The following is a 15235-nucleotide window of genomic DNA, read 5'->3' on the forward strand; positions in this document are numbered from 1 at the left end:
AATGTGCATTTGTAGAAACAGACTTCAGTGCGCTCGCTCAATAAATCACGACTGATCACTTCTGTCTTGCATCCAATGAGATTAAGAGTGATAGAGGATGTTTTTATTGGTCTAGATAGGAGCCTGTCAGGAGCCACAGCTTGTGAGGCTTTGGTCATTTTGGCTTCCAATCTTAAAAACTGAAAGGTTAGCGCCAGCGTAGCTGCAATTTCTGAACGTCTTGGTCTCCCTGGAGTCCAGCTGAAAGGCTGAAGGGCAGCTGTAAATAGTTTTAGATGGGAGGAAGAAGAAAAACAGAATAAAAGTGATTTCTCAGACATTCAGAATCCTGCTGTCTGCTTTAATTCTTTTCAGTGCTTAGTGCTTTCACGTGTTTCATATCTACCCTACATTAAATGTGCGCTTTCTAACTCTTTGTTTGCGGTTTTCGTACACCTCAGAGATCTGAGTAATGTAAACTGTGAGGAACTGGGTCCTCTACCTCCAGGATGGGAAATACGGAACACGGCAACCGGGAGAGTGTACTTCGTCGATCATAACAACCGAACCACACAGTTCACAGACCCGCGCCTCTCCGCTAACCTGCATCTAGTCCTAAAGTAAGCATGGCACGCTTCAATCAGGGAAAAATGTGAAATAGACCGATGCAAAAGCAACGATTTATTTTTCTTTCCATTTCGTCTCTGCAGTCCAAGTCCAAATGGTTCTCGAGGAGGCATCGAGAGTCAGAATGTCAGGTAAGGGTCGGGCTTCGTGCCAGCAACACACACACACACACACACAAGCAGACGCTGCCAGACTTCATTCGTATAGTTTGCCTCCCTCTGAGCCAATGTTTTTGCCCCGGGATCCTGCGTGTTCACCACCTGCAGACGTTCAACACCCAGCACACTGCTTCTGCTGAGCAGACGTCTGTGAGCACTCACCCACAGAAATACATACACAGGGCACTTCCCCCGCACGCTCTTTCTTTTCAAATTTCCAAATTCCTCAGTCCATGCAGAGGGTTTTGATCGTAAAGGCGTTTTAGCACACTATCCGTCACAAAGCTGTCTTTGGCCAGACATCAAATAGCAGAGTGGAAACCGAGGCTGGCGTGTCTGCGGCCGAGCAGCGTCTCAACGTCCAGGAGGCGAAGCATAAATTCTATGCCCAAAGTAAATGAAGGAACCGTAATGGCCCGCGCTCGTGCGCTCGGTGCATGTCGGCGTGCGTGGATGCACATGCTCAGAATTTCTTCCCCTGCGCAGCTGTTCAAACACACACTGTGTAGAAGCATCAGCAGCCGCCGTAGAATTACCCAGAGGCCTTTGCTCCGCAAAAGCTGCAGAAGTGTACGGGCGCTTTGGTGGGCTTTCTCCGCCTGACCTCATTCCTGCTCCGTGCAGAGATGGAATGCATCGACACGGAGATCAGGTTTCTTCTTTTTTTTCCTCCTTCTTCTCTTTTCTGATGGATCAAAGGACGTGTTTGGGCTTTTGGATTAGCTGGGCCCTGTGGCCCTCCTAGCAAAGTTAAAAAAATAAAATTGGTTGCTCTGCATGCCACATTTGTTTATAATAATTTGTCATAAGCATAATTATGACCAGATGTATAAAGGAGAAAAAACGGAATTTTGATTGTGTATAAATTATGATATGAAGATTAGTTAATAAGTGGGTGTGTGTTTTTAAAGTACGATAGAAAAATGTCTGCAGTTATTGGAGTTCTTGTGCTGTGTGGTTCCTCTTTTTTTGTGTGCGTGTGTTAAGTCTTGGTTACTCAAGAACACTTGGACCTTGGTCTGAGATATGCAAAACCTCCATAAATCTATGTTAATACTTTCTCTTTACAACTACCATATAATAGATCATCTATAGGCTTTTTACGTTCTGTCACAGCTTTGGAATGACTTTCTAACTTGTGACAAAAGTCTGGAAAACACATCATTCTTCATGCATTTCCTTCAAGACATCTGCCTTCTATCAGATTTTTAAAAAATGTTCACCCTTCCGTGTGCCGTCACCCCAGAAAAATGCTTGAGATATATATATATTTATATTTACATCTGTCAGTGTTATAGTTTATTGCCCTCTTTTTATTTGCTAAAGACACTGCCTGAGCATCCAGAGTGTGGTTTTGGTTAAACTTCCTCTGTGATGTTGCAATCCTCTGCAGAATCCAGCCGCTTGAATGGTCAAGGTCACTGTCCAATAGGTAACCGAATCCTCGTCTGGTTTTAAGACCTGGCTGCAGAATTGCCCGTCTTTGCAGTTGCATGAGAAATGATATTAGCCTCTCAGACGTTTGTGATTTGTTCCGCAGCGAAAACATTGCTTTTATTGCAACAACTTGTCTTTGCAGTGAGCGTCTTCAGGTAACATGCACCAGAGTCGTGCTCCTCGGTGAGCTTTTGGAAGGAGAACAGAGCCGTAGGGCCGACGACTGTGAGCGAAAGAGACAGAGAGACGGAGCAGGGACGTTTTGATTTATGGGGGAAAGTGCAGCGAGAGATGCTTGTGCCTCCTCTCCCGCTCCTTCCCTCCCAACATCTGAGTGTCTACAGTATTTTGGGCTGTCAGGAGAGTGCCCTTCCTGCCTTCCCTCCCTCTAAGTCTAGTCTGCAGGAAATAAAGGGCTTCACAAGGAGGTCTTCAGTGTCCTACGGGGCCCTGTGGCTTTCTGGGATAGCAGGAAGTGATTGAAAAGCCAAACTGGATTCTGCCTGGCAGTCACCAAAACCAAACTCAGTCACTTTTTCAAGAAGTTGTCATTGTGGTGCAGGGGAATGCAAGCTGTTGGGTGGATAGTTTAAGGTAGTAGTGCTGAGCTAAACGAACTCTGGACACGTTTTTAGGTCTCCTCCCTGTGTTTCCTTGCCTCACTGAAAACCTGATAAAAGTTGGCGTGGACATGATTGTTTTAACCTTGGCGTCCCTTTTGAGTGTTACTTCCTACATAGCCATACTGTGCCCGCAGACTGTGGTGTGTGCGCGTGTGTGTCAACCACCCTCTGTGCTCAGCTCCACAGTCTGGTGTTTATGACCCTGCTCATGCCTGCCCCCCCGGGCCACTGAAGTGCAAAAGGCCACTGTGTAAATAATCCTTTAGTGAAGGCCTCATAGAGGCTCTATTGACTCTGTGTGTGTGTGCTGTGTACCCCCCTCTGAGGCGTTCTTCCCAAACCAAACTCAAAAGTTGTATTCTACACTGGAGTCGGGAGCTTGGTCATCATTAGCCTCAAAGATCACAGTCTCGCTATTGATCGGGCAGTAAGAACTTTAAAAGGCAGCAGTGTTTAAATTAAAACATTTGGGTTTTATTCTGTGCTTACTTTATACTGATGTAGAGCAGTCTGATGCAGACATTTAGATCTAAAGAAGATTAACATGACCACCCAGTGGTTTGTGAACGACCTCTGATGGATGAGATGGTGAAGCTATTACCTAGCAAGCTGAAACATATAGACAAAGTACTAAGTAACATCAAATAAAATACCCAAACTGTCACACAGACTCACAGGTGGGTTGTAGGTACAGTTAACCATACCACAAGCCATCATTCTTGACAGACAAGTGCTTTACAAATGCTTCAAAAAAACATCAACCGCACGATTCAGTTCAGTGCCTTAACTGAAAACGAACAGCCTACTCACCTCCAACCCGTCAATCAAAGTGGCCGTGTTCTAATAATGCACAACTTGAAGCTTTTATAGTTTAAAGAGCGAGTTATAAAGAAAAACACTGAACACTTGTCAAAAATGAACCATAGAAACACCCTCTCTAATTGTGAACATTTTCAAATACTTTGGTCTTAAAATTAGGTAAATACGGCTTCAGATGTACAACGCCCAATGCAGTGCAGTGTGTCAAAATCCAACCTTTTCACTGGTTTCATAGGAATTAAGAGAGTAATGGCAGCCAGGTGCTGCTAATCAAGTGTAGTTGATTAACTGATGATTAGCAAGTGTGAGGGTCTTCATATAAACTGAGGTTTTGTCAGGCTTTCAGGTGTGTGTTAACACAATGCCATGGAGGAAAGAGACCAGCACTCATCGTAATTAAGCAAATGTTGCTGCCCATCAATCTGGGAAAGATTGGTTCTAAAACCCATCATTCTACATTCGACAGATGGATGGATGTAATATTACAAATATGTAATATTGGGTGAAAATCAAACGCAGTGGTGTGGAGGCGTGATATTACAGGACCTGGGCACCTCACAGTCACTGAGTCGACCATGAACTCCTCTGTATAACCAAAGTATTCTAGAGTCAAATATGAGGCCGTCTGTCTGACAGCTAAAGTTTGGCTGAAATTGGGTCGTGCAAAAGGACTCTGATCCCAAGCACAGCAGCATTGTGCTGTTATTAGGGTGCACTTAATTTTTTACACATTCCTTCTGCATTTCGGCTGAATGTTTGTGTATTCATAACGACACAGTGTAACAATATGTGACCTTTTATTATTCATCCCAGGTTGTATTTGGCCGAGGCTACGTCCACACTAGCCTCAAAACGCTCCACGTCCACACTAGCCCGGATAACTATCGTTTTCACAGAGTTGTGCGTCTACATTGAAACGGCTAAAAACGCTTACGTTCCAGTACTGTGCATGTGTGAAACGCAAGAAGATTCGACCTGCCTCATTACTGTCTGCTGTTTATTTACTTTCCGGCTCTTTGAAACGTCGCTGCAAAATGTCGAGGAAAAGCACCGAGTTTTTTAAATGGGCTAACAATGAGTTGTTGCTGCAAGTAACTCAAAAGTACAAAGTTGCAAAAACGAGTGAGAATTAAAGAATTTGAAGAAAAGCTATCTGGAGCATGTACAAACTGATATTAATCTTTGATAGGGCTGTCAAAATTGAGAGCAAACAAAACAACTGCTGTATAATGCCCTCCGCTATCTTAGTTTAATTGGTCACACGACTAAAATGTGTCATCCTTTTCGAAAAGGCTCCGGGTTCGCTGTCCACACTGTGAAGCGAAAACGGCATTAAATGTATGCATTTTTGAGAGCGTTTTCAAAACGCTGCGTTTTCCTTGAACGAAAACGGCGTCTCAGTGTGGACGGGAGGCCAAAACGGAGAGAAACGTATTAGTGTGGACGTAGCCTAATTTTAAGACCATCTTCGTGTTGTGATATGTAAGACTTTAGACCTGAGGAGTAGCTTTAGTGAAGGCCGACTGTGACTCTTTTGTTTAGCTGTATAGATCCATGCTTTTCTTTTTCCCTTCCACACAACATTTTCCATATGCCAAAGCTGACGGTAAATCCTGCCTTGACTTACTTTTGACCAAATATGTAGTTGCTGCTTTTCTACTTTGTAGGCCAGTATGCGGTATGACAGCGTGTGTAGGCTTTTCTCTCGCTGACTGTTGGTGGCAAACTTTTGGACTTGTCAGAATGTGCCTGCACATCTCTGAGGGATGGCCTTGAGGACCTTACATTACCTCAAGTTTATGTGATGAGTCAAAAACAACAGAGTATGTATTATTTTTTTTTTTTTTTAAAAAGAAAAAAAAAAGACAGTTTTCAATTCAGTCATCCCTGTGTGCGAGACTATCAGGTTTCTGCCAGGTGTGGGGGAATGTATGCATGCGCACGTTGTGATGTCTTACCTCCAGTAATCCCACCTCCACCTACTGTATGTCTGTGTGTATGTGAGGAGCTGTTTGACTTGATGTTCTTCCCAGATGACCTCAGTGTGTTTACTCCTCATTCCCTGCACTCAGCAAAGGACTAAGAAAGTACGCGTTTTTGAGCCTTTTGGCTTTTCTCTTGTTATTCTTGCGCGAGTGCTTGCTTATTTTTCTCACAAGCGATGTGTGTCTTTCTGTCTTTCTTTTGGCCCGTTCACATTTTCCTCTGCCTTTCCGTGTGATCTTTCCCCCGCAGTCGTCAGAACCAGTTGAAGGATCAGGCCCAGCAGGCTCTGGTGTCCCCCGGTCAGCTCCCCGAGGAGGCCGAGTGCCTCACGGTGCCCAAGTACAAGCGAGATCTTGTTCAGAAGCTCAAGATCCTTCGCCAGGAACTGTCTCAGCAGCAGCCTCAGGCCGGCCACTGTCGCATTGAGGTGTCCCGCGAGGAGATCTTTGAGGTGAGTAGGGAAAGGAAAAGTCCTCGTTACAACTAAAGCTTGCATGTTCAGAAACTGGTACGTGATTTAAACCAGGAGAGTATTCACTTGAGAGCCAGAGCATGTGCGAAACATTTGAAATGAGATTGTGGAAATAATAAATGCGCTCCGTTGCACAACCACCTGATCCTTTAACCTAAAACTCCAGCCAACATATTGACATTTGGCAAAAAAAAAACCCTCCCCAAAAACACAAAACAATCAATGCTCTCAATTTCTCCATAATGCTACAAAATTACATGCCTTGTAAGTTGAGCAACTACCACAATTACTTTTGTACCCGCTGAGCAGCTTGTAATTGCACACGTTATTTATAGGTATTTTTCTCCCCTGTTCTCCGTGTGTACTCCCATAAAGGTCGTTGCCCATAGCAGTTTGGCTGTAAGAGCGATTTCTCTCTCACACACACACCTGCACGCACGCACACAGTTATCTATGATGTGTGAAGGCAGTCTGTTCAAAATCTAAAGCAGACCCTCTTGTTCGAGATGAAGTGCATTTTCTCAGCGGGGGAGGGTTTTTTGGGGGTTTTTCTCCTTCTTCGTTTTTTTCCTCCCGTGTCTTATGACGTGCAGGGCCTTCACCAGAACAACAACACCTGCAACAGACTGCATGACCCTCATAAAATATGCACTGGAATGTGCTGGAACAGCCACGTCTGTTAATCTGAACGAAGACATTTTTGTTGGCTGATCTCAATGTGAGCGAGAGAAAGGGTGGAGGTGGGGGGGGAGGCGGGGCAGAGGACATCTTGAGGTTGAGCGAGACATAACTGCATAGTTTCTCCAGACCAGCTGAAGCACTAAATTATGAGTGAACAGGCGAGTGTTAGGCGGTGGACTGTCAGAGCTGTCTCCGTGTGTGCTTTTTCGGCGCAGATAAGACATTCCCATTTCTTCCCCAGCACCCTTCAGCTGTCTGCTCCATCTGGAGGGCACGGCGGAACCTGGCTCTGGAAGAGGCGGTGTTATTATAGTCTTACGTCTGTGTTTAATATAACTGCCCCTAATCCACTTTAAATGAACCCCCCCCACACACACACACACACACACGACACTGTGAGCCGGTTGCACGTGTGGGAGGAACGCTGATTTAGGTCGTCCTAAATCCTTGGAAGCAACTGCTAAAAAACCAAAAAAATGCACTGCCATATTAGCGTAAAAGACCTCAACATGGCTTCTGAGGCATTGCCTTTCATTTCAATGGCCACAAAAGCTGCAGGTGTAGGATCAGCAGTCAGGGCTGTGTTCTTGTATGTGTGTTTCATGACCAGAAGGTAACGGGGGAACTGGCCACAGCATTACGCGAGTCTTCTCAGTGACTCTAACATCAGCATCTAGCTAAGTCGACACTGTTCCTGACATGTTTGTGTCTGCGTTGCAGGAATCCTATCGGCAGGTGATGAAGATGAGGCCAAAGGATTTGTGGAAAAGGCTGATGGTGAAGTTTAGAGGTGAAGAAGGGCTCGACTACGGAGGAGTGGCGAGGTAAAGATGAGCGGCGTGCCTGAAACTGACAGAGTTTGACCAACTGTGAATACGGCATCTGTCTCCTGTTACCCGTCTGTTTTGTTGTTAGGTGCTTTTCCTGTTTAGGTCCGGGATTACAGTGCAGAGAGTGTAACTGCTTTCTATTCTGTTCTTCCATGCTTGTTGTACCCCCGTGCAGGGAGTGGCTCTATCTGCTGTCACATGAGATGCTGAACCCGTACTACGGCCTGTTCCAGTACTCCCGTGATGACATCTACACTCTGCAGATTAACCCCGACTCTGCGGTCAATCCTGTGAGTTGCACATATAACCTGCAGCCATGTTGGAAATATGCTTTTAGAACCAAGTGTCCACAAAAAAGATGGGATTTTCTTTTTCTTAAATAAATAAGTAAATAAACACACATAAACATCTTTCTTATTTCCTCTTTTTTCTTCTTATTTCTTCTTCTTCCTTCCTTCCCCTTCTGCCTTCTTCTTCTTCCTCCTTTCTTTTTTGTCTTTTTCATTCTTTCCTTTCTTCTTCCTTCTTTCCTCTCCTTCCTTTTCGTCTCCTAATTTTTTTTTCTCTCTTGCTTGGTTCCTTTAGATGTCGCCACTGTCACACCAAGGCCGTCCTCCTTCATAACAGCTTGCTGTGCAGCTGCCATCAGCGACTTCTTGGCGTTTTGTCTTACCTTACATGGCGTCATTGCACTATGTTTAAGCTGGTGTCATTTAACATTAATTAGCACTTTCATGTTTGCGTGAGTGGAGAAGCAGCCTCTGCGTAGTGTGGTTGAGATGTAGGTTCACCTTCGTTATTTACTGCTTCTGCCATGTAGAAGCAGCTTCATATTACTGTACATTCCTCCTGTCAGAGAGGTGTGTGTTTATGTTGAGCACAGTCTGGGGGAAGAGTCCAAAATACACTGTGAACATTCACATCTGCAGATAACTCGCCGCCATCTAGTCATTTGGAAACTGAAGTTTGTTTTGTCTGCCTTCAGGAGCACTTGTCATACTTTCACTTCGTGGGCCGTATCATGGGAATGGCAGTGTTCCATGGCCACTACATCGATGGGGGCTTTACTTTACCCTTCTACAAACAGCTGCTGGGTAAACCCATCACCCTGGATGACATGGAGTCTGTTGATCCTGACCTGCACAACAGTCTTGTCTGGATCCTGTACGTACAAGTCAGAGCAGCGTTCCTTTTCTTTTCATTTTTTTGTTGTGATTTCTGGATCATTACAACACATCACTCACAATTTTATTCCCATTATGTCAATACATGTTATGCAAAGGGGTGGGGTGGGGGGGTATAATTGTGTTTACTTCTTCTAACTTTGATGACAGCGCCCCCTATGGTTTAAAACCAGTTTTTACATCAGTGGTCTGTTAATCACATATTTTCAGACTCATCAGAGTCAGAATACTTTAATAATCTCTAAAGAAATTATTTAATGTGACATGATGTCAGGTCATTACTCCGGCTTAGCATTCTACCTGCTGGGTTTACTGATTACCACTTATTTAAAATATTACATTACTAATGATGCCTCTTTTTTTTTTTTTTTTTTTTTAAACCTGTTTTGACTCTTCAAAAGTAATTTAAAGGTTTATCTTCCTCCAGGGATAATGACATCACAGGTGTGCTGGACCACACCTTCTGTGTAGAGCATAATGCTTATGGAGAGATCATCCAGCACGAGCTCAAGCCCAATGGGAAAAGCATCTCCGTCACCCAGGACACAAAGAAGGAGTACGTGCGGCTTTACGTAAACTGGCGTTTCCTGCGAGGCATAGAAGCCCAGTTTTTGGCTCTGCAGAAGGGCTTCAACGAGGTCATCCCCCAACACCTTCTCAAGGCTTTTGATGAGAAGGAGCTAGAGGTAGCTTAACATCTCCTTATTTGTGTGAGGATGTTATGTTGCTCAGCTTAGCTTGTGAGTCTGTTCACTCTAATTGACGACTTTCTCTGTAGTTGATTGTGTGCGGCTTGGGTAAAATCGACATCAACGACTGGAAGTCCAACACACGACTCAAGCACTGCACTCCAGACAGCAACATCGTTAAATGGTTCTGGAAAGCTGTGGAGTCTTTCGATGAGGAACGCCGAGCCCGGCTGCTGCAGTTTGTCACCGGTTCCTCCAGGGTCCCCCTCCAAGGTTTTAAGGCTCTCCAAGGTAATACCATTCAGGATGAAAACATGAAACACGGGTGCGCGTTGGAGTATTTGCCTGTCTCTGTCTGGATTTCTGCGACTTGATATGCACCCTGGTCCGTCCTGGCAGACAGATCTGTGCACAGACACATCACCCTGGCATGAGCAGTACACAGCGATCCACATGCAGACAACACCTTACATAAAGTGATCGTCCTGTCATGAGTAAAATATCTGCAGACGCCAAAAGACAACACTCATTCTTACATTCTTAAGGAAGGAAAAGAAGGAGAAAAGGCTGAGATATGCTGAATTACACAAGAACTAAATGAGAGTAAACAGGTCTGATGGAGTGATGAATCCACATTTGGTTCAAATCATTGTCAGTATATATGGAGGAGATCAGGAGATTGGCTGTGGCTAATCAGAGAGCATCTGATTGGCCACAGCTTAATTTTTCAGCACAACAATGATCCCAAACACACAGCCAGCGCAGTAAAAGCAAACCTGGATACACAATCGCACAATGGAGCACAATTAGTCATGCATTGGCCTCAATGTTACTGAAGCAGAGAACAGAACAAAGGAAACATCCAAAGAAGAGCTTTGAATGTCCTTCAGGAAGCCTGGAGAACTATTCCTGAAGACTACTTAAAGAAGTGACAAGAAAGCTGCCTAAGAGAGTTTAGACTGTGTTGAAGAATAAATGAGGTCGTACCAAATATTGAATTCAAGCTGGTTACAAATTGTAAAAACTGTTGTTTTTTTTGTTTTTTTTAAATTATAGACTACATTTCCATGTTTGTTCTGTTTATGTGGTCCTCAGTTCTACACAGTACAATGCAGGTATGTAAATATCCTTTTTATTGCTGTTGTATACAGGTGCTGCTGGCCCCCGACTCTTCACCATTCACCAGATTGATGCCAGCACAAACAACCTGCCCAAAGCCCACACCTGGTGAGCAAACTGTTGACATTATAATAGTTTTAGTCCTCTCGCTTTAAGACTCGTTGCTCCAGCGTTGACCCACGATCCTAAACTCCGTCTCACCCTCTGTCTTCCAGCTTCAACCGGATTGACATTCCTCCCTATGAGAGCTACGACAAGCTGTATGACAAGTTGCTCACTGCCATCGAGGAGACGTGCGGCTTCGCTGTAGAGTGAGTCTCCGGCGCTGGCGGAGCTCACCGACGACCAGAAGCAATGTGGTTCGGCCACGATGAGCACCCGTCCATTCCAACTGGGGTTCATTGATGGATGCTTCACAAAGGGGTGCTCGAACTTCCCAGAGGACAAGCTAAGGGGGAGGGTGGGCAAAGAAGACCTCAAAATGTCACCTGACTCTGGGTATTTTTTTTTTTAAAGACACCCCCCCCCTGCCCCCTAGCCCTCCTTAATATCTTATTTTTATCTTTGAAAAGGATCTCTTCAGCTGCTAATAACTCAAACTATTTACTAACTTGTTGAACTGGCAAAATTTGCTGGCTCTTCCCTTTTTCTAAGTTCATTTTAGCATTTAAAAAAAAAAACATATTCCATGTAGCAATTGTCGATCTTGCCAAGCAGAAAACAAGGTCAGTCCGCTCTGAAACAATGGCCACTTTAAACAAGACTGTTGTTTGCTAGAGCACAGGGTCACAAGTGGTTACAGCACAACTACTTGGAAACACTAAATTTGGACGCCGAGAGTGCGTGACTCGGGCTGTGTGGTGCCTCGCGGCGATCACGCTGGGGTTATCTCTAACGCCAAGGATGGGAAAACTGGGGATGTGCGTGGATGAGAAGGGCAGGACTCGAGACTGAATTACAATCGACGGTTTACAACCTTCTCCAAAGACAGCAGCGGGGGACCAGCGCTCCTGTGTCTGCATACCCAGAAAGCCTGTTTTCACCAGTTTTGACAACTGTCCGTGTTCAGAAAAAAAGAGTAAATGGATGAATGGCTTGAAATGTGTTATTTTTATATAACAGGGAAAATTGAGAAAGAAACACTAAAAAAAAAAATCTATATAATATATATAATTTATTGCTGTTATATTTCAGAAACCCCTTTCCATTGTTTCAGAAAAATAAAATCTTTGTTAAGTGTTGCTGTTTAAATTATAGAAGACAAATTGTGAAAAACAAAAATTAAGCTTGACTCAATCTCACTAAAGAATGCTGTGGTTTATCTCTCGCCGTGACCCCTCGCACTGTACGAGGAGACGTTTGTCAGAAAGGGCAAAACAAACAAGGTCTTTGACACACACGCGATGTCCTCTCAGTGCCATACCTGTTATGAATGAATGGATCTTTGCAAATATTGAGCTGACCCTTTAAATTCTACTGATTTTCATCCTGGAGCGACAGACGTGGTGATGTGAGCCCCCACCCCCTTTTTTGAATTTTTATTTAAACAGTCATTTGTAGCTGGGCTATATTAATGTCACAATGCCTGCCATTCATTTCTAAAGCTGTTCAAACTCTGTTGGTGTCTTCTTTGCGCTGGCTCCATATTGCTATTGTTTTTTTGTTTTTTAAAAGGAAGAAGAAAAAAGAAAAACCTCTACTACCTTGTAGCCACGTGGTGCTAAATAGCATTAACACTTGTCTTGTGTCGGCATCCTCGCTCACTGACATACTACTGCTTAAAGTGCACAATACACTACTCACACTCATTACCTGTTTGTGGACACCAAGAGCTCTACTTAGCCACATTCTCAGGAGATGTCAAAAGTAGTTTGGGATGTTGAAATTAATTCTATTTGTCTCGATTTCCTGAATGTTAAAGGGGACCTATTGTGTTTTTCCTTCTTTTTTGTCATATATCTGCTGTTACAGTGGGTAAAGTTTCAAATGTAGAGGTCAGAGTAATCCTTGTAAGCCCAAACCTCAGACTTCTCACTGCTCTAAATGTTATGTTTTATGCTTCTTTTTTTTAACACTCCTGCCTCTGTGTGAGTCACTGAGGAGAGGATGCTCAGACACACAGCCCTGCCCACCTATTAAAGTAAAGCTGGCTTGTTTCAGATGGTGGATTGGACTGAGGCGGGTGCACTGGGCCCAGGATCATTCTGAGCTGTGAAATCATGCAAAGCTACTCTAGTAGAATCCCATAATAGGTCCTCTTTAAGGTGTTTAAAAAGTCATATTTTCAGTGTGCCCACAGAAAAGCATAAACGCACACTCACTGTTGCATGTCTCCATCGTTTGTTTGAACGTGAACTAAAATGAGACAAGTCCTGTGTTTTTGTTTTTTAGCCTGCTTTCGCTACGTTTTAATCCAGACAGAGGGGGTGGGGGGGTGTTTTCTACAATTTTTGAAAATGAAACTCTTGAATGTTTTTAAAAGATGCTGCCTGTCTAGCAATCTCTACGACCGTGGACTGTTCTTAACGTTTGCATACGCTTGAAAAGAATTACATTTAGACCGAGCGCTCGCAAAGTGAAAAGTGTCCTCAGATGGTGCTTTTTGTACAGTAATTAAAAATATCGTTCGTATATGTGGATCAAACCAACTGTAATTTATCTTTTAACTTAAGCAGAAGAAGACATTTTGTTTTTTTTCTTGAACCGAGTAGAGGAATTGCACACGAACAGATGGAGGTTGCCTCTTCTTCGGCGACCTCCGTGCCAGATACTCATTCACCTTTAAGTCCAGTGCACAGGCTGATTTGCCCAATTGTCTTTCTACACTACGTCGCTCAACAACGCCCCACAGCTGCCTCTCCATTGAACTACACTTTTTATTCAATAAATTGAGAGATGCCGCTTTTTTTTTCTTCTTTTTTTTTTTTTTATAGCATGATCCACTAGCAGGACTATATCTCTCATAGCTGACTGATGCAATTTGATGTATGTTAACACTATCATTTTGTAAGAGTATTTTATTTTTGTGTGTAATTAGTTCTAATTAAACTTGCCTTTGTCTAACAATGTAAGGCCTTGTACAAACAGATGTCCTGTGGTTTCTTCAAGAAGAGTGTTTTGATTATGATTAGTATTGGGGTGGAGGGTACTTCAGGTAGTATTGATCCTAAACAATCACTTTATTTCGGTTTGACTGCATCATTAGCACCATCTAATATAAGAATGGCTCATGTGGGTGTGCAAAGTCTTTACATGTGAATGGGATAAGGCTGTGACCACCCACTGAGACCACTCCAGATTAAACGGCTGGTACTTGGCTGGGGAGGGGGGTTTCAACTCCTCCTGTACATTGGTACAGGAAACTGAGCTGAGCTGTTCTCACTCTGGGGAAAAATACTTGTGTAATATAGGGAGAATGTAGGTCACACTGGTTGTGGTTTTTACACATTTAGACATACAGATAAGAAGGAACCAGTCTAAACAAAGATTTGTAGATGTAAAAAACAACCAATGGGAAAGTCAGCGGGTATGCAGAGATGGCCTTTTAGCAGCAGCATGTAGAGGACAGTGATGTACATGATTTCCACAACCAGTAATTAAAAATAAAACCCTGTCAGACAGTATCCAGCTTCTTTAGTTACTGGCCTGGTGAATTCATAAATAGCAAATCACTGTAATCCAAATAAAGGTTTGTGGGGGGGAAAGTCGCAGAGATCAAGTGTTTCCTGGCTTGGGGAGAGAAATAAGATATATTCCTGAAAAATGGCCTGTGTCAAAGCCCAGACTTAAGTTCTGATTTATAATGGCACACTAGACACTAACAAGATGTGGCCTTATCAATTTCGGCCCATTGAATGGTTTTGATCTTGGGAAGTGCAAATAAATGTAAAGAAGGAAAAAGAACATTAGACTTTTCGTGTCTATGTGGGTTTGGGTTCAAAATGTTGACAACACTGGTAATGGAGAACTGGATTATGGCTCACTTATCTTAACTAGCCAGTTAAGTCGAATATTGCTGGGTAAGGTAATTCTTTGTTTTTATATTCATCGGGCCCCAATGTGACCAAATATCAAAGAGAAATTAAAAATGCATGTCGTGGAAGAGTTCGGGTCTTACAAAGTTACAGCTCCCTAATCAGAGACACAGATTTGTTTAGTCTCTCTTTGTTAACGGTTATCCAGATAATGCTCTGTATTCTTTTGCTATGGGATACTTTCTTGTCGGGAAAAAACGCTTTTCCCTACTCTTTAAATATTTTCTCTGATTATTACAATACTATTATTATTATATCACAATATTTTCTAGTTATTCGTTCGAGTATATGTAAAACACAAGTTTACACGTGCTGCGCGGGGTCTGGCTGACTGTATACAACATACGATCAAACAAACAAAAAAAGTTTATGTGGTGAAACCTCTAATGACGTCACTTACAGTAATAAGTCGGAAGTTCAAGCAAGCCGCGTGACCGCTTTTCTGTCTCGTACATATTCTTCCGCCAGTATATGCTTCAGTAACCGAGGTCAAAGCGATCCTGAGTTTTTTTCCTTTTCTGACTTGTGCTTTCAGATTTAAGAGAGATTTTTATAAGCATGTTATTCAGGAATAAAACACAAAAAACATTTCTTTGA

General features: G+C 43.3%; 1 protein-coding gene across 2 annotated transcripts in view; it reads left to right on the top strand.

The window, feature by feature from the left end:
- LOC146388991 (E3 ubiquitin-protein ligase SMURF2) overlaps positions 1–13688 on the top strand; it is a 53582-nt gene extending 39894 nt beyond the window's left edge. For both annotated transcript variants that reach the window (XM_084926602.1, XM_084926603.1), the window contains 10 exons: positions 441–599; positions 690–737; positions 5879–6080; positions 7503–7606; positions 7788–7902; positions 8598–8776; positions 9224–9482; positions 9575–9776; positions 10637–10712; positions 10820–13688. In XM_084926602.1, the coding sequence (XP_084782728.1) occupies positions 441–599; positions 690–737; positions 5879–6080; positions 7503–7606; positions 7788–7902; positions 8598–8776; positions 9224–9482; positions 9575–9776; positions 10637–10712; positions 10820–10919 (1444 nt within the window). In that variant the 3' untranslated portion in view covers positions 10920–13688. The remainder of the gene's footprint in view (positions 1–440; positions 600–689; positions 738–5878; positions 6081–7502; positions 7607–7787; positions 7903–8597; positions 8777–9223; positions 9483–9574; positions 9777–10636; positions 10713–10819) is intronic.
- Positions 13689–15235: the final 1547 nt, after the last annotated feature.

This window comes from Perissodus microlepis, chromosome 4 (genome assembly GCF_051167445.1).
Source record: "Perissodus microlepis isolate ML-2025 ecotype Zambia chromosome 4, ASM5116744v1, whole genome shotgun sequence".
Classification (NCBI taxonomy): Eukaryota; Metazoa; Chordata; class Actinopteri; order Cichliformes; family Cichlidae; genus Perissodus; species Perissodus microlepis.